Source organism: Equus quagga, chromosome 2, assembly GCF_021613505.1.
Source record: "Equus quagga isolate Etosha38 chromosome 2, UCLA_HA_Equagga_1.0, whole genome shotgun sequence".
Taxonomy (NCBI): domain Eukaryota; kingdom Metazoa; phylum Chordata; class Mammalia; order Perissodactyla; family Equidae; genus Equus; species Equus quagga.
In genome coordinates, this window is record NC_060268.1 from 109,665,180 (window position 1) to 109,683,454 (window position 18,275).

Consider the following 18,275-nt stretch of genomic DNA (forward strand, 5'->3'; position numbering starts at 1 on the left):
CTCCCCTACCTCTTTCCCGGATGGCCTCTTAGACGACCTTGGATTGGTTCGAGTTCTCTAGAACCCGCCTCCACCCTGTCCTTATTGGCCCCCTGGATACAAACAACGACGCCATTTTCCCACCAGTTCTATGGAAACAGAAAGTTACGCCTCAAAGCTTCCCGGGAAGTGTAGTCCAGCCTCTGGGGCCAATGCGCAAGCTCTTGCCCAAGAGAACTGCAAGACCCGCAATGCCCCGCGCCTACGAGAACCGGGAGGGGGAGGGGAAGGGGCGGGGCGACAAAGCGGTGAGGAGGCGGCAACGACGCCTGCGCAGTGTGACCGGGATGGCGCATTTTCTTGCACCGAGTAATGCGGTGTCGCTGGTGGCTGAGGAGGGCGGAGAGTTCTGTGGTGAAGAAGGGGGAGGGATTCATGTAGGCATCACGGAGGGCCTTGGTCTGAACTATAAAGGGGGAAGTTGATGTTGGGTACTGCTACTCCCGGACCGGCGGCGTGAAATTTGTGATATCATCGTTAAAACGTGAGTGGCTGTGGTGGGAGCTAGGGGAACCCGGATGGCGGGGGGGGGGGGGGATGCTAGGAGGCGGAGCCGAGAGGAAAGAAAGAAAGGAGGGTGAGGACCCGGATGCTGAACCGGATTGTGTATGAATTTTCCATCCTCTCGCTAGAGAAGGGGAGGAGCAGTAGGCGACTGAGGGGGGCGGAAGGGGGCATCTGAGCCGATAGGAAGCAGGAACCTCGCCGACCCTGCGAGCTCTGCCAGCAGAGTAGACGTTTGAAGCTCTTCTGCCAAGCCCCAGTGGAAAATCAGCCTCGGAGTTATTTAAATCCCCTGCTGTAGCTCTCAGGCAGTTTTCTTCAGACCCATCATGTCCCTGAGTTTGAGTGGAAGGAGTTACTCTGCGCTTACATTCATATGTCTTTATTTAGCAATTCTGAAACCAGACCCTTCCCTTAAAAAAAAAATACTTTGCATGTCATTTTCACTTTCTATATGCAAGTCTGCGCCCTGGTTTCATCCTCTGGTGCGTTCGAAGGCACTTTCCAATCGGTCGTTCATTCGGTCCCTCACTTAGTTGTGGAAAAACGAGTACGGCCCCAGCCTTGGTGAAGCTAAGCCTAGTGAGACAGATGGATCTTAAATAAAATGGACACAGAAGCGAGCGTGAAATTCAGCAGTGGTGAGTGCTACGAAGGGGGAGTTAGCTGGTGGGAGGAGAAGTCGAAATGGGGAATTTGCCTTCGGGAGATAAGGCTCTCCCGAGCAAGCGAGGGTCGAGCTCAGAGAGGGAGGGTTAGCGGGAGTTAACCGAGGAGAGAAGATTCCAGACAGAAAGAATGACAACGCGTTGGAAAGCCTGGTGTCAAGAGGGAGCTTTTAAAGGATGAGGAGCTGAGGCTGGGCGTGGGGGCCGCCGAACCTTCTATGCCTTGTTAAGGAGTTTAGTTTCAAGTCTGAGAACAGTGGGATATCTTCGAGGGTTCTCAGTCGGAAGGGAGGTAGGGTTAGATTTGAATTTCGCAAAGATCACCCTGGCGGAAGAGAAGAGGACTAGGTTAGAGGGGCGAAGGCAGGGAGCCCAACCGGGTTACTGCAGCAGTGGTCTACACCGAGGAGGGAGTCTATTTTTGTATCCGTATTCATCCATCCATTGTTTGAACTAATTTAAGGCAATTTTCCAGTTTGAAAGTGAGTAGCTTCAGACTCTTGCAGAGGCATTCTGTAGTTGTTACTCAATCTGAAAACAAATGAGTAGGGTTTGTGTAACACACTAATGCCTCTTTGCGTTTCAGTCTAATACATGACAGCTGAAATTTCCAGCTGGGATCAACTGAGGTCCTTGGAGCTTTTACAAAAAGGCGGGTCAGAGTATATGCCACAGTGTGTAGAACCCCTTAGACTCTTAAAAAGACATGAAACGGGTTGGGTTTCAATACCTAGAAAAATTGAGGTTCCTGTGTTTTCCCACGGTTGAGAATATTTGTGTATGAGCGCCCTCTGAAAAAGGAACATTAATTGACTTATTTGTTGAGTGAATATTCTTAAACTTACCTGAGTGAACAAAGGAAAGATTAATTTTTAAAAATTCATAACTAATATTTTAAGTAGAAAAATAACTTGAGGGGCCGGCCTGGTGGCACAGTGGTTAGGTTCGCACATTCCGCTTCGGGGGGCTGGGGTTCACCCATTCAAATCCGGGTATGGACATGGCACCGCTTGGCACGCCATGCTGTGGTAGGCGTCCCACATAGAAAGTAGAGGAACATGGGCACGGATGTTAGCTCAGGGCCAGTCTTCTTCAGCAAAAAGAGGAGGATTGGCAGTAGTTAGCTCAGTGCTAATCTTCCTCAAAAAAAATAAATAAATAACTTCACCCAAAGCACTAAGAATTGAAACGAGTTAACTCTGATTTCTGTACGACAGAGTATACTTGTTACTGATCCAGACAGACAAGAGAAAATTCTTGAAAGTTGGTCTCACTGGTTGTTTAAGTGAGATGTGTTCTGGAGGCTGTGAAAAAGATAAAGATGATTTTTGCTCTCAACCTAGTTGGGAAGAGATGGCTACTAACTGGTTTAAATAGAGAAGTATGTAAGAAATGGATTTTTTTGATTCTTTAATTCTGTTCAATAATAATCTTATGTGCTCATTAATGTAGGGTGATTGTTCTTCCTGCATGTCAGCTTCCTTCTTCTAATTTCTTGAGTACATGAAGTTTTGTTTGGTTTTGTTTTTTTTTGAGGAACATTAACCCTGAGCTAACTACTGCCGGTCCTCCTCTTTTTGCTGAGGAAGACTGGCCCTGAGGTAACATCCGTGCCCGACTTCTTCTACTTTATACGTGGGACGCCTACCACAGCATGGCATGCCAAGCAGGGCCATGTCTGCACCCAGATCCAAACCAGCAAATCCCGGGCTGCCAAAGTGGAACGTGTGCACTTAACCGCTGCGCCACCGGGCTGGCCCCTTTAATTTCTTGAAAATGAGCTAACCTATGTCAAAATTTAAACAGTAGGGTAATAGGTTACCAAGCTAGTATTTGGATTATTTCAAAATATTTTCTGAACTTTTTCGTTGTTGGTCAAGGCAGATGTAGAAATTTTCTATATGGAATGTTTCTCTTTGAATTTTTATTGCTAAGATGATTTCCTTTGGTGGAATGCTAATTTTTTATAATTGTTTCACCTAGAGGCTCAAGAGTAGGCTACAAAAAACACACTTTTCAATCCTTTAGCCTCATGACCTTAGAAACCAAATCATTGTCCTAAGAAGCAAAAGAAAACAGACAGTTGAGAAACCTAAAATGTGCCAAAGGTGTCAGAGCAATTGGAAGACTTCTCATATGAGAATAAATAGAAGTAGCAATATATGTTTACCAAGAAACAAAGTAGAGATTCAACAGTGAGGGAGAATTCCAGGAAGAGAAGACCATGAGTGATATTCCAGGAACTATTGAAGTAAATATAAAATTCAGAACAATAAATCACCACAGGGGAATATTTTTAATAGTAATACCTGCATTCAAATTAATGGTTGTCTCAACTTAAACCAGAATCTCTCAAATGGATTGATTGTAGAGAAAATACAAGAGAAGAGTTTTCTCCTTAAATTTTAAATATATAAAACATCTCACTGCTCATACAAGTAAGTACGTTTACTAATTTATGTAATCAATCAAATATAGAAGTATCTAATTCTTTGTATTTGTTTTAAATTGATTTGATGTCAACATTTTAAGCCTTTTATGGTTGAGTAAAATTAGAAAGGCTTAATATAATAATAGTTTAATATAATAATGGTATAATAGTTTTATAACTAAGGAAACCACTTAAAATCCAGATGAACATTTTGACCAATGTAATCACTTGAATGGAAGACTCCTTTCTTGTGTGTGAGGAAGATTGGCCCTGAGCTAACATCTGTGCCAGTGTTCCTCTATTTTGTATGTGGCATGCCACCGAAGCATGGCTTGATGAGTGGTGTTTAGGTCCATGCCCAGGATCCAAACTGGTAAAGCCTGGGCCACCAAAGCAGGGTACACAAACTTAACCACTGCACCACCAAGCCGGCCCTGGAAGACTCCTTTTTTAATGAGATATAATTTACTTATCCCATAGTTCACCCATTTAAAGTATACATTTAGGGGGCGGGCCTGGTGGCACAGCGGTTAAATGCACACGTTCCACTTCTCAGCGGCCTGGGGGTTTGCGGTTCGGATCCCGGGTGTGGACATGGCACTGCTTGGCACGCCATGCTGTGGTAGGCGTCCCACATAGAAAGTAGAGGAACATGGGCACGGATGTTAGCTCAGGGCCAGGCTTCCTCAACAAAAAGAGAAGGACTGGCAGTAGTTAGCTCAGGGCTAATCTTCCTCAAAAAAAGTGTTTTTTTTTTAAATAAAGTATACATTTGGTGGGTTCTAGTACATTCGTAGGGTTGTGCAACCATCTCCACGATCTAATTTTAGAACATTTTGATCCCCCCAAAAAGAAACACCGTACTCATTAGCAGTTACTCTTTATTCCTCCCACCCCAGTCTTAGGCAATCATTAATCTACTTTCTGTCTCTCTAGATTTGCCTATTCTGAACATTTCATATAAATGCAATCATGCAATATGTGGTCTTGTATGACTGGCTTCTTTCACTAAGCAAAATGTTTTCAAGATTTTGTATGGGTAGAATTTTCTTTAAGATGAAAATGAGGGCCAGTCCAGTGATGCAGCGGTTAAGTGAGCACCTTGTGCTTCAGCAGCCCAGGGTTCACTGGTTCGGATCCCGAGTGCAGACATGGCACCACTTGTTAAGCCATGCTGCGGCAGGCATCCCACATAGAAAGTAGAGGAAGATGGGCACTGATGTTAGCTCAGGGCCAGTCTTCCTCAGCAAAAAGAGAAGATTGGCGGCAGTTGTTAGCTCAGGGCTAATCTTCCTCAAAAAGAAAAAAAAAAAAAAGATGAAAATGAAAGTCTACCTTTACAAAAACCCCTTGAGATACAAATTCCTTTGCTGTTTGACGCTCAAAGATAATTTAATTGATGAGATCATCTTTATGTTTCTTTTTTTAACAGATCAGCTTTGAAATTTAAAAACAATGGAGAAAACTCAAGAAACGGTCCAAAGAATTCTTCTAGAACCCTACGAGTACTTACTTCAGTTACCAGGTAACAGTTCAGCTACAGTCCATTTAGGATGGTTTTTATAGAGTAGTGGTCATTCATATGTTAGCGTACAGAAGCGGTTAGACTTGCCAGCCCTTGAGATTTTCTGTTTAAGGTGTTACGTATGAGAAAAATGATAAATAGAGCTTTATAGTTTTTTTTTCTTTTCTTTTTTTTTGAGGAAGATTACCTCTGAGCTAACATCTGCCAATCCTCCTTTTTTGCTGAGGAAGAGTGGCCCTCAGCTGACATCCATGCCCATCTTTCTCTACTTTATGTGTGGGACTCCTGTCCGAACGGGTGAACCCCCAGCTGCCGAAGCAGAATGTGTGCACTTAACCGCTGCATCACCGGGCCAGCCCCAAGTTTTTTATTCTTAAAAAACATTTTTTAAGGGGACATTTTTGAGGCCTCCTTTAAAAAAATATGCAATTATATGACATACCTAACAAAATAAAAGTACTAAAAACATTTGAGTACCTCATTGGAGGTTTTATTCTTTATGGATGCCACACATTCCTGTTCCCTACTGTTTAGCTGTTAGGGAAAGTTATGACAATTTGTGCAACATGAAAAAGATTCACTTACCTTTCACATGTAAGTTTTACCTTCAATGTTCATGTTTTCCACCATCACATACATACTGCGTTTCTTACACTACTAGTTTCTTTTAGAGCCAAATTGTAATGCATCTTTTTTTTTTAAACATTTTATTTTTCCTTTTTCTCCCAAATCCCCCCAGTACATAGTTGTATATTTTAGTTGTGGGTCCTTCTAGTTGTGGCACGTGGGAAGCTACCTCAGCATGGCTTGATGAGTGCTGCCATGTCCACGCCCAGGATCCGAACCGGGGAAACCCTGGGCCACTGAGGCGAAGCGCTGAAACTGAACCACTCGGCCACAGGGCGGGCCCTTGCACTGCATCTTAATCACGTTACTTAGAAGCATAGCCCACATTATTTCTATATAAAGATGGGTTACCTGGACATGGCTTCCTACAGTAATACCTGCCTAATCATGTGCATGTGTATGTGCATGTTTTGTTTAATTTTGCTATTCTTTTAACTTTATCTGGAAAATGATAATGGCAAGTAGAAACTTAAACATATAATAAGTGTGGGTTCTTGTAATGAAAATTCACTAATAAACCAGTTACATGGAACTTCGAATGCTCTTTCTCATAGAAATAATATAAAAGGAACAAGTTGACAACCATAAAAAGCTTTTTAGCCCATAATGTGACTAAATTATGGTCTAATGATGTTCTCAACTCAATCACAATAAACATTTTTTTTTCTATTCTAAAGTGCACACCTTTCTTTATGAGCACGCCTCAAAGTTAATACGTGCTGTTCTCTTCTTCATGAGCCTGGGGAGGATAAATATGGTTATCACAAGCCAGAAGAGTGATAACTCCCTACCTACACCTCGGAAATAATCATGATTAGTGTCATTTCTATTCTGGCAGACCCTAACGGAGACATACCTGCTAATGTCAATGCCTCAAAAGGATGGAGGGAAGACAGACATGGAGAAGGCAAAAGGAAAGTTTCCTCCTGTTTTAAGGAAAAGCGAGAGACTGCTTTTGAGTGACATTTATTCAGCAACTAGTAACTTCACTTATTTCAGAGTCTCCCATTGAGAAACATAGCACTGTTTCTCCTGCACTGTACCCTTCTCTTGCTGGACTTCTTTTATAACAAGTTGGCAAACACTGGCTAGAACTGGGCTGCCATAAAACATGCCAGTTATCGGTGTTGGCGAGAGTCTAGTGAGCATCTCCCACTCCCCACGACTGTGCAAAGCAAGGACTGCCTGTAGTTACATTTTAACCATAATGCTTATCTATGTTACGCACTTCTCTAACCTTTTTTTAATCCTCATTATCTGGAAATTATATTTTAAGCTATTAGATAACATATTTAAAACTCTCATTAGGTATCTCACCTTTTTTTAATCGAATATATTCTTGCATCCATGATAAACTGTAACCTCAAAAGATTTTCCTAAAGAAATAGGAAATTGCATTATATGTAGTAAACCTATTTTTCATAGAGAGCTTCAGAGTTACTAAAGTGACTTAAAGATGTGCCAGACCATTTTTTCTGATGTGAAGTTGCTCTTGATAATAAAAGATTATAATTTTTTTTTTTTAAGATTTTATTTTTCCTTTTTCTCCCCAAAGCCCCCCAGTACATAGTTGTACATTTTTTAGTTGTGGGTCCTTCTAGTTGTGTCACGTGGGACACCGCCTCAGCGTGGCCTGATGAGCGGTGCCATGTCCGCGCCCAGGATCCAAAGCAACGAAACCTGGGGCCTCCGAAGTGGAGTGCGTGAACTTAACCACTGGGCCACAGGGCCAGGCTCCTATAATTAATTTATTGATAGTAGGATTTTCTGAAATTAGTGAGGTAAATGACTCTATTTATGTTTGTTTGCCCTTGTGTAAATCCCCAGACCTTTGCAGTAGGAGGTGGAGGGGTGGGGTTGAGAGTGGAGCAAGAGGGACTGCAGAAAAGGAGTCAGCAATGTTAAGTAAAGTCTTAAAGAGAAAACAGTAATTATTGTTTGTTTGTTTTAATTTTGAGGGGTCTCTGTGGCTAGCCTCTGTTAGAAACTGTTTGGGGACTTAAAAGTGTCAAGCCAGACCCTAGAATCTGGTTAGAGGACAAAATATTAAAACTGCCATACCTGTAAGTTAAGCCATTTACGTACTGTTTTCTACATACATTCTGAAGTGAAAGGAAAAAGATGGTCCACATCCTTTCTCTGTATTCTGCATCTTCTAAACTTATTTTTTAAAGTAATATGGGTTACTTTGCACCGTTGTGCATTCTAAGTATCGCCTAGATTGACATTTGTTAAACTCGAAAGTAGATCAAAAATATAAAGTATGTAATTGCTACCCAGACCATGTTCACCTTAAGGTTTAGTAGACAGAAGATACTGCTTCTCCAACCCTGAGAGAGCTTTCTCTTTTAGAATTCTCACAGAAAGTGAAACTTTGTCCCATATGGTGTATGATGAGAGTTTGTGTATTCATTTGTTTGGGTGATTGGTGCAGAGAAAACATCTGATAGGACTTAGAACGTAAAAGTACTGTTTTTGTTTACTGAAACTTTTTATGTAACTATTTTCCTGAAACTTAATCTGAAATTAGGATGTTACTGTGCATTCACTTTAGCAGGAAGCTTGTAGGATAGTCTTATTAAATGAACCAGTTGTGGTTTTTATCTACCATTCCTTTATATTGGGCTAAAACAACTTCTAATGGTAAGTACCATCTAAAGACCTCTCTTGAGTTTTCCATGTAAGAAAGAGATAATATTGAAAATCTAATGGCCCTAGTCAAAATAAAGAGATTAATTTTTGACTAAACTTGGAATGTTAGAAGGGAATACTGGGGCTGGCCTGGTGTCACAGTGGTTAAGTTCACACGTTCTGCTTCTCAGCAGCCAGGGGTTTGCCGGTTCGGATCCCAGGTGCAGACATGGCACCACTTGGCACGCCGTGCTGTGGTAGGCGTCCCACATACAAAGTAGAGGAAGATGGGCACAGATGTTAGCTGTGGGCCAGTCTTCCTCAGCAAAAAGAGGAGGACTGGCAGTAGTTAGCTCAGGGCTAATCTTCCTTGAAAAAAAAAAAAAAGGGAATACTGCAAGGTATGGTAATCTCACTTTTTGATAGGAAAGAAGCAATGCTGTCCAGTCTCTAAAACCTTAATTTAAAGGAATGGTAGATAATCCTAAGAGGTAATTTTATGAGCTAATTCAATAGCAAAGTACATTTCGTTGAAAACACCTATGGTTCTCTGCAATGGACAGTGCTAATTAGCTGCCACTAACTAGACTGGCTTCCTTTTCAAAAAAGGAATGAATGAGGGGCCAGCCCAGTGGTGTAGTGGTTAAGTCCACACGCTCAGCTGCAATGGCCCAGGGTTCTCCAGTTCACATGCCATGCGTGGACCTATGCACCGCTTATCAAACTGTGCTGTGGCAGGCATCCCGCATAGAAAGTAGAGGAAGATGAGCACAGATATTAGCTCAGGGCCAGTCTTCCTCAGCAAAAAGAGGAGGATTGGCAGTGGATATTAGCTCAGGGCTAATCTTCCTCAAAAAACAAACAAAAAAAGCATTAACGAGATCATAATCTCTAAAAAGCTCATTCCATTCCAAAGTTGTTGATACAAGTTAAGATGAAAGGAGTGGGCTTACTAGTGGGCCACTTGGAGTGCTTTAGAATCTCTTCTACCTGCCGTCATTTTATTCTATTTTTAGTTATTTATTTATTTTTAAAGATTTTATTTTTCCTTTTTCTCCCAAAGCCCCCCAGTACATAGTTCTGTATTTTTAGTTGTGGGTCCTTCTAGTTGTGGCATGTGGGACACTGCCTCAGCGTGGCCTGACAAGCGGTGCCATGTCCACGCCCAGGATCCGAACCAGCGAAACCCTGGGCTGCCGAAGCAGAGCACGCAAACTTAACCACTCGGCCACGGGGCGGGCCCATGCCTGTCATAATTTTAAAAGGTTGTGCGTTTTGGGATATGAATTTCAGCAGAGCGGGGCGGTATGGGTCCAGCAGTGGAAGGCAAGCTGTGCAGTAGTAATAGCTTGATGGGGCTGGTTTTATCAAGTCTGATCAGTTTTAGAGAAAGTTTCTGAATGTGTTTCTTATAATTAAAATATTAATTTTATTGCCAAATTTTATTCCTTAATTGCAGGTAAACAAGTGAGAACCAAACTTTCACAGGCATTTAATCATTGGCTAAAAGTTCCAGAAGACAAGCTACAGGTATTTAGGCAATTCTAACCTTGTTCTTAATCCCCAAGAAGTTAATAGACATCATGTCAAAAATGCTCCTAGCTCTTAATTCTGTTTAATGCTCATGCAGTATATCATTTTATATTGAGGTTGCTAAATAATTATTAGTTGTGAAAATTCCTGAGACTCTCCTAATCTGTTACTGTAATTAATTATAAGCTATTTTGAATAGTTCAAATAACATGAAATTTTTAATTATCTTTTTTGTTAGATTATCATTGAAGTGACAGAAATGTTACATAATGCCAGTTTACTCATCGATGATATTGAAGACAACTCAAAACTCCGACGTGGCTTTCCAGTGGCACACAGCATCTATGGAATTCCATCTGTCATCAATTCTGCCAATTACGTATATTTTCTTGGCCTAGAGAAAGTCTTAACCCTTGATCACCCGGATGCAGTAAAGCTTTTCACCCGCCAGCTTTTGGAACTCCATCAGGGCCAAGGCCTAGATATTTATTGGAGGGATAATTACACCTGTCCCACTGAAGAAGAATATAAAGCTATGGTGCTGCAAAAGACAGGTGGACTGTTTGGATTAGCAGTGGGTCTCATGCAGTTGTTCTCTGATTACAAAGAAGATTTAAAGCCACTGCTTAATACACTTGGTCTCTTTTTTCAAATTAGGGATGATTACGCTAATCTACACTCCAAAGAATATAGCGAAAACAAAAGCTTTTGTGAAGATTTAACAGAGGGAAAGTTCTCATTTCCTACTATTCATGCTATTTGGTCAAGGCCTGAAAGCACCCAGGTGCAGAATATCTTGCGCCAGAGAACCGAAAACATAGATATTAAAAAATACTGTGTACATTATCTCGAGAACGTAGGTTCTTTTGACTACACTCGGAATACTCTTAAAGAGCTTGAATCTAAAGCCTATAAACAAATTGATGCACGTGGTGGGAACCCTGAGCTAGTAGCTCTAATAAAGCACTTAAGTAAAATGTTCAAAGAAGAGAATTAATAGTATTAAGCCATTCTTGATTAGGCCTGATAGCTTATACTTGATTTTTTTTTTTTGTCTTTTAGCCTATCTCCTTTTTAAAAATTTGGGCCAAGCTGTTAGTCTCCAAAAACTGAGTGAATAGGGATGATATGAGTGAGATTGTTTCAACTTGGAGCCCCTCTCTACGGATAATCATTATAGTACAAAGTTGAAGGAATCAAGAGGAGCCACATTTGAATAGGTCTAATTTGAATGTCAGAATGTGCTCTATTGGGACCTTGTAGCCAGCTCTGCCACGAATGTTCTCTTGATTCTGTCAATAAAGAAGACATCAGCTTCCAGGAATTTTTATCAAGATGCTTCTTTTTTTTTTTTTTTTAAAGGAAGATTAGCCCTGAGCTAACTGCTGCCAGTCCTCTTTTTGCTGAGGAAGACTGGCCCTGAGCTAACATCTGTGCCCATCTTCCTCTGCTTTATATGTGGGACACCTGCCACAGCATGGCTTGCCAAGCAGTACCATGTCCACATCTGGGATCTGACCCAGCAAACCCCGGGCCACCGAAGCGGAACGGGAGCACTTAACTGGTGCGCCACCAGGCCGGCCCCTCAAGACACTTCTTAACTGTAGTATATGAGCACTTCCCAATTCATTCTCCCCCAGTTCCAAGCCAGTAACTGCTTGGACCAGTTTCTGTAGCTAACTGGCTCAAAGACAACAGGAACTCCTCTTTCTTCCTAAATGTCTCTGCTTAGAACGTCTCAGTCTCCTCCCTGGAAACTCCCTCTGTAAAGTCTTCCATGGGAAGGCTGACAGCAATAAGCAGTAAGCACTCATCCTTTTTCTTATCCCATTCCTTTTTTCCTTCCTCCCTACCTGGGAAATTCTGCTCTTTAGCCAAAGTCTCTACTTAATGAAATTTTCGCGCTAGCCCAAATTCTTTCTTTTGTCCTTTGTTATAACGTAACTTATGCCCCCAAAACTGATTAGTATCTAAGTACAGCAGTATCTTTAAATTGGGAAGAAAAATGAGGTATATAGAAAAAGTATTTTATGAAGGAGTATTTAGACCTTTTTGTATTTTCCCATCAATAGTAGTAAAAATCATAAAAGAGCTGTTTGCTCACCTCAAGTACAAAAGCAGGGGGAAATGCCCTTTTCTTTCCCACCCACATGACTACTGCCTTTAAAGGCAGTTCGTGCTTGAATGGAAAGGGAAGTAGGCATCTTTAATCTCTATGATTAAAGAAAAGAAAAGTGTTAACTGGAGAATTCATACTTGACTGACAAGTAGCCAAAAGCTATACTATCAGGCACAATTAACTTTATGGTTCCTTAACCGGACTCCATACCTTTTGTTTAATTTCCAGCCCCAAGCCCCTGGAGCCGTCTATGGCTACAGTAAAAGTGTTGGAGATAGGAAAGAAAAGAGAGTGACCCTGATTTCCTGTATTAGGTGTGTTGCTGACGTCCCAAAATGAAAGTTTATTTTTCAGCAACATTGCATTTGGCTTGATGTATTCTATAATATGTTGTCTGAGATCTAATCACTGTAAACTTGGATGCGAAATTCTCACCGAAGCACTCAACCTAAACCTTTTTCAAGTTGGGTACTGCTTTTAGTAACTTTCAAAATTCTTTGAATCTTCCATTTTAATTGATAGAAGGAAACCTCATTAAATCATGGATATTTGTGCTACACTATAGAAATTTGAACTTTCTGTTTCTAAATGCCTAACTTGAAAAAAAAAGCTTAATGAGCCAGCCCTGATGGCCTAGTGGTGAAAGTTCAGTGTGCTTTGCTTGGCTGGTCTTGGTTCGGTTCCTGGCTGCAGAACCACACCACTTGTCTGTCAGTAGCCGTGCTGTGGCAGCAGCTCATATGGAAGAAGTAGAAGGACCTACAACTAGAATATACAACTATGTGCTGGAGCTTTGGGGAGGGAGGAAAAAGAAAAAGAAGAAGATTGGCAACAGATGTTAGCTCAGAGCTAAAGTTTCCCAGCCAAAAAAAAAAAGCTTAATAATTATTCAGAAAGATCTAATGCTATCTATATAGACAGAAATTAAAATATTTACCTTTAAGTATAAAGATTGCTTAAATACGTTATTCCTTACCTAATCAAATTAATTTTGGCTATTCATGATTATTTTGATCATTTTTATCTTGCCTTTGTCAATGATGGAAATGCTTGACATTCAATTGGGGACTCATAAAGAGTCATTTTATTCATTGAATAATCAAAAATTTATTTTTTCACTTAAACTATAATCACAGTTGTTAATACAGACGAAAACCAGAATATGATGAGTAGTTTAAATCTAATAAAATCTATTAATCTATCTACTGAGGTTTAAGCTGTAGTCATTTTTTTTCTGCCTAAAGGACTGTCTTATGGTAATCCAAGTAAAAATTCAGTTTTACCATTTAGAAGACCTGTAATTTTAAAACATTTATTTTCACATTTTCTAGTCTGAAGCTTCAAAAGACAAGTTGATTTTATTTGTCAAAATCAAAAGAATGAAGGCTAGTTATGTTGCTATAAATCTCTTTGTGACCTCAGCAAGATTTTAAATCCTCCAGCTCTTCTCTATTCCGCTCTGTCAACTTCCTTGACTTCCTTCCCTTTCTACCTTATACCTTATAATCATTCACTACGGGAGGCTTTCAAGAGCTTTCTCAGATCAGTTTCCTCAGGCCCCTCTCACCCTGCCAGTTCCCAATCCTGAATGAATCCCGCCATCCACGTTCTTTGCTCGTCCCGTCCCGTGTTGCTGAGCACTGCTGGGGAATGTTTTCAGAACTGTTGTAGCTGTTGCAAGTTAACATATTAGAGCCTCAATAGCCCTTTTATTTTTCATCTAATCCTGATGAAGTTTTCAAACTTGTCAATCTAACGTCCATTGCTTCTCCTCCACTCTTCTCCCCTTAAGTGTAAACTCTCCTAACTTTCCTCCCCTCTACTTTAGGTCTGTCTTCAAATAGTCTGCCTTTCATCTCAAGAAAAGTCGTTTGTCCTCCTGCCCTAGGCCAAACAAACTCTCGTGTTCTTGATTCCCTCCCTTTCTGCCTCTTGAGGGCTTTATTCCATCCCCTGCCTTATATCCTCAAGATTTATCCATTGGCTCTTGTAATCAGTATACTAAGGGGAAGGAAATGTACATTGATGAAACACCTGTTAGTTACCAGATGTTTTATGTTTTATCTTCAAGCTTTTACTGAGCAGAGCCAGGACCTTGAATACAGGTCGAAGTTCTTTGTTCTGTACAGTCAGACTCCCATTATTTTTCTTTTTTTTTTGAGGAAGATTAGCCCTGCGCTAACTACTGCCAATCTTCCTCTCTTTGCTGAGGAAGACTGGCCCTGAGCTAACATCCATGCCCATCTTCCTCTATTTTTATGCGTGGGACACCTACCACAGCATGGCTCTTGCCAAGTGGTGCCATGTCCACACCTGGGATCCGAACCAGCGAACCCCGGGCTGCTGAGAAGCGAAACATGCGAACTTAACTGCTGCACCACTGAGCTGGCCCCAAGACTCCCATTCTGTATGTACACTTAAATGTGTTTAAAACTTTGGAAAGCACTGGTCTATTGTGATAACATACTAAACAGTTTCCTTGCTCTAATCTCTCCCCGCTCCAATATATGCTTCACACTCCAACCAAAGTTGTCTTTCCAAAGCACAAATCTGATTGTCATTCCCATGTTTTAAATTCTCTTTGAATCCCCAATCCTGCCACCTGTAAATTCCTTGGCATACATTATATATAAGGCTTTCCAAAATCTGACCTCCAAGCTACCTTGACTAACTATTTCCTAACACTCTTCTCTTCACATACCTTATACCCTGCCATAAAATAGTGTTCGTCATTACTGAGACAGTCTATTCTATTCATTTAATTAATTTAGAGTACTCCTTGAGTACCTATTGTGCTAGATCTTTTGCTAGGCTTTGGCGATATAGGAATGATAGACACTATCCCTTAACTCGTGATGTTTCTGTAATGGAGACTGGTAAGGAAATAGCCAATTATTAAAGAGTATCATTAGTGTTGGGATCAGGACCCCTAATTTACTTGTCTGCCTCTCCCATTGTATTGGAAACTCATTAAGGGCAAGCACTGACTTATTCACCCTTGTAGTCTCAGTAGCACTTAATAAATATTTATGAATGAATAAATCTACTTGAAATTAATCTCCCACCTCTCAAGGGTTCCGTTAAATATAATGTATGTGAAAAGATATCATAAACTTCAAATGTTAGCGTTTATGTTAATGTGGTTCTTCTACCTCTAATTTTCGAATGATTCTTATTCAACATTCTGTTCCCTTCTGAAAGCACTCTTAGACTGTTTACTCTTAAGTTGTGTCCATAATTACCATTATATTAAAAACCTAACCTCAAATTCAAGTCCTAAATCTTAACTGCCTGTTCACCCAAGTTTTCTGTTGTCACCTTGAAATTAACATAATTAAAACCAACTTACACCTCCCTTCATATCCCTCTACCAATCCAAATAATAGAATGAAACCACTTCTACCTCTGCCTTTCCTTTCACCATTGTCATTCTTCAAATGATCCAGGAGTGTGTCTTTGATTTATTTCTTACCCTTGCCTCCTGTATCTCTGCAGTCCTCCCAAATCCTTAGATCTGTCCTTTGAGATGTCTCTTATCTGTCCCTTACTTTCCATTTTCACTGTTACTAGAACAGGCTCTATTGTCGTATGTGCAGGGATGATACTTGGTGGTTGACTAACAGAAAGACTCGCGATAATGGACCCCACAGTAATGTGAGTTCAGATATAATGCAGTTGGCATTTGGCTCTCCAAACCCCCAACACCTCCAGTTGGCTAACTGCAGACTTGCTCTGGTTATTTCACTAATCGTGTAATGATGCAACCTCACATTTTATGTGATTGAATATATTGGACCTTATGAGTGGTATGGCATAGTTTTGCTATACTCTGTACTGGTTGGCAAAGAACCTAAGAAGTAAGTGCAATAAGCAATAATATTAGTAATATAAATTTCAATATTAACCCATTAGTTCAAGTTAATTGTGTAGAGTGTTTCATGACCATTGATTATTGGGTGTCCGGTCACGGAAATATCGGAAGCATTTGTAGCACTACCTGCCATGTGATGTGCATTCTTTATAAAGCACTCTATGCTTTAGGAGAATAACCAATTTGTTACCTTTGAATTACATTTGTCACTTTGTGAAGAAAGAAAAATATATCTGGAGATCTGAGAACTGGTGTAATGAATAATGGAAGATATTTGGACCTCAGTAGCCAAGGTAGTACTAATGGTAAGCTGCAAAAGTAATTTGTAAATCTTACCAAGACTTGTAAAGTCACTTAATAGAAATTGTAAAATGGGAATAGTTAAACATTTGAAAAGTAAAAGTTTAAAGAGATTTAGCTTTAATAAATGATATTCTAACAGTTGTCAATATTTTACAAGAAAGAATGAATTTATTAAAGCTGGCAGATTAAGTCAATTAACCATAAAAAATTAGACACATAAAACTAAGTAAAGGAAAATGAAAATGAAACAGAAGGTTATTGGAACAAATAATGGTGTGCCCTTTGAAACAAAACAGTAGCAATTCCAAGAGACACACTAATAGATTTTTCCAGTAAGTTTTATGAAAATACATTTGTGATTTAATAACAAGTGAAAATATAATTTTTTTAAGTTTGTTCAGTTTATTGAATCCTCAAACTTCTTGGCCAATTAAAGTTTGCAAAGCTCTGAATTGAAGATGAACAAAAATAAAATTGCATCATTCACTAAGTGACTTAGCACTAAAGATATAAAATATATATAATTTTAGACAGTATTATAAGGTTTAGAAAAAATTTGAGTATGATTGCTGATAGTTTGGAGGAGGCCAAGAGAGGATTGAGCACCATGAAGAATGTCATTAATATTAAGAGAAATTCTCAATTTATTGAAACCACAAGTCACCTATGACTATCAATTTAATGAAGAAGTTGTTGGAAGAATTTATTGCAGTTTACCATGTTATATCATGGCTCAGACAGGTTTATCATTTAACTAGTGACTGCTGCAACAAACAAAGTATCAAACCAATAATTTCCTCCTGGCTTGGAATATCATTGCGTATATGGATAGTCAATGTCACATTACTTGTTTTCCTGGAATCCCTTCTCTTCTTTCAGCCCAGGTTGCACACAACTGCCAAATTAATCTTAATTATTTCCTTTCATTTTATGCCTCTGTTCAAAAATCATTTCCTTATGGCGCAAACACTTGAGTGTCATAGTCAAGGCTCTCTGTAATCTGCTTCCCTTCTTATCTCCCACCATCCCTTTACTTCACCTCAGTACACCCATTCGTGCTCACCAATACATTATCCGCAGTCCCACTTTCATGCGTGTACTCATATACTTGTTTCTGAAATGTTCCCCTGCCACCCGTCAAACTTGCTCTCTCTCTAAAGTCTAACTTAAAGTTGTATTTCCTTGCCGAAGACTTTTTTCCCAAATCAAAATGTCTTTATAATAATAATAGTAGCAATGTAACTAAAACAAACCACTTCTTCCACCCAGATAGAAAATGAGTGAGAGAATGGACTTTAGCTAAGTATTTACTAGAAACCTTACAAAGCAAAGCTTAAATATGGCCTTTAGTTAACTGAAGTAATAAGTAGCCGTTAAAAGACATATGACTGACTCAAAAAAGAGTCTTTTTGTTCTTCCCAGCAGACCTATTGATCTCTGACAGTGAGGTGCTGACTCCATTGTGAGGCAGCTGGAAAACATTTCTTTAGTAGGGATTTATAACTTTCTCCAACTTGAATAATGTACCATGTCCTTTGAAAGAAAAACAATTACCCTGGACCTCTACTGGTGTCCTAGCTTACTTTTGTTATACTGTTATTTACATATGTAGAATAAAACAAAGCATAAGTTCCTATAGGGGACACCTTTGTTTATTGGCCATTCTCCCATGCTAGTTCTTACTAATCACCTTCCTGTTTCCTCTTGGTGAATTACCTTTCCAAGTTGTATACAACCATGGTATCCTGCCTTCCCATATAGAAGCCAAAGGATCCCAGGAGGTGGTTGTATCCTTCCTCTCACTGCCCTGCTACAGTCGAAGGGTGATGCATGAGCTAATCTTGAGCAGTTGGATTCTGTCTCCAGGGAGATTCTTGAGTGAAGAAAAGTATTAGAGTCCACTCATCTGGTAGCAGACTCTGACCAAACAGCTTAATAGTGCTTGCAGTTTGGGCTCTTTTCTGGTTCTTGTTCTATCTTGATTCTTTGTCCTGAACCTTAACCTGGTGCTCCAGCCCTCCTAT

The 18,275-nt window shown here is 40.1% G+C and overlaps 1 protein-coding gene across 2 annotated transcripts; it reads left to right on the forward strand.

The window, feature by feature from the left end:
- Positions 1 to 327: 327 nt before the first annotated feature.
- Positions 328 to 11,415, forward strand: GGPS1 (geranylgeranyl diphosphate synthase 1). Of its 2 annotated transcripts, XM_046654537.1 has the most exons (5): positions 328 to 523; positions 5,075 to 5,167; positions 6,633 to 6,708; positions 9,885 to 9,955; positions 10,197 to 11,415. In XM_046654537.1, exons 3-5 carry the CDS (start codon positions 6,657 to 6,659, stop codon positions 10,953 to 10,955), a joined length of 882 nt encoding a protein of 293 aa, XP_046510493.1. In that variant the 5' UTR covers positions 328 to 523; positions 5,075 to 5,167; positions 6,633 to 6,656; the 3' UTR covers positions 10,956 to 11,415. The 2 variants fall into 2 exon arrangements, with proteins under 2 accessions (XP_046510493.1, XP_046510492.1); XM_046654536.1 differs by lacking the exon at positions 6,633 to 6,708.
- The last annotated feature ends 6,860 nt before the right edge of the window (positions 11,416 to 18,275 follow it).